The 1,089-nt window shown below is 69.1% G+C and overlaps 1 protein-coding gene across 1 annotated transcript in view; it reads left to right on the top strand.

Annotated features, from left to right (window-relative positions):
* The window catches only part of DBH (dopamine beta-hydroxylase (dopamine beta-monooxygenase)), a gene marked incomplete at its 5' end in the record, with an annotated part of 10,784 nt that overhangs the window by 9,307 nt on the left and 388 nt on the right, over nt 1–1,089 (top strand). Inside the window, one exon of the mRNA XM_005871799.2 lies at nt 299–458. Within this exon, the coding sequence (XP_005871861.1) occupies nt 299–458 (160 nt within the window). The remainder of the gene's footprint in view (nt 1–298; nt 459–1,089) is intronic.

The following is a 1,089-nucleotide window of genomic DNA, read 5'->3' as shown; positions in this document are numbered from 1 at the left end:
CCTGAGGGACCCAGCCAGGTCCTCAGAGCAGGGGAGCAGGTGTGGCAGGCATCACCAATGGACCCCACACCCCTTCCTGCCGAGTCCGGACTCGGCCCGAGCAGCACCCTCAGCCCAGCCCGTCCCAGGCAGCAGGAGAGAGGAAGCTGTTCGCCATCAGCCTGTGAGGCACCCCGAGCAGGAGCCCTGCTGGGGAGGCGGCAGCCTGAGGGCCACTCCGAGGACCCCACCCCGTCTGCAGGGGGTGTCTCCTTGCCCTGCTGGGTTCCCCCCGACGGCTGCTCCCTCCCACCTCCAGGTTCAACAGCGAGGAGGTGTGCACCTGCCCCCAGACCTCCGTCCCCGAGCAGTTTGCCTCCGTCCCCTGGAACTCCTTCAGCCGCGACGTGCTCCAGGCCCTGTACGGCTTCGCCCCCCTCTCCATGCACTGCAACAAGTCCTCGGCCGTGCGCTTCCAGGTGCGCCCACCCCGCGCATGCTGCCCCCCCCCTGGCCTCGCTCTGGGCTGCCTGCCCCCCTGTGCCCACATCAGCCCCAGGCCCCCAAGGACCCCCGTGTGGGGTGACAGGACTCCCCTCCAAGGAGCTGGCAAGGAGCACTCAAAACCGTTAGACAGGCGGGCCCAGACAGACAGCCGGTCAGCCCACGGAGGGAGGACCCTGCAGAGGGAGGAACCGACAGCACCCACGTAGGGAGGGGGCTCCCCGCTCCCGGGCGCCATTACATCACGTGACCAATCTGGGTGGTGTGAGCAGGGCGCCAGCAACCTCCCCCGGAGCCTAAAAATAAAGCGAGGGGAGGGCAGGCGGGAGGCACGGTCTGAGACGGGAGCGGGTCTCCTCCTTCCCTGAGGCCCGAGTCCCGGCTGAGTCAGGTGCCGGCTCTGCCGCTGCCCGAGGCCCTTTCCTGGGTGCGTCTGGGAGCCGGGTTAATTGCTACCGATCGGTTCAGCTGACACACTCACCAAGGCAGTGGGGGGACAGTGGGGGGACGTGGCAGCGGACGGGGCTGTGGTGCAGCCGGTGGGGGAGGAACAGCTGCTGCTGCTGCCGCCTGCACCCGGGGGCTCAGAGGTGAGGGTGAGGGGGG

This window comes from Myotis brandtii, unplaced genomic scaffold, assembly GCF_000412655.1.
Source record: "Myotis brandtii unplaced genomic scaffold, ASM41265v1 scaffold357, whole genome shotgun sequence".
Lineage (NCBI taxonomy): Eukaryota > Metazoa > Chordata > Mammalia > Chiroptera > Vespertilionidae > Myotis > Myotis brandtii.
This window is presented reverse-complemented; position numbering and strand designations above follow the sequence as displayed.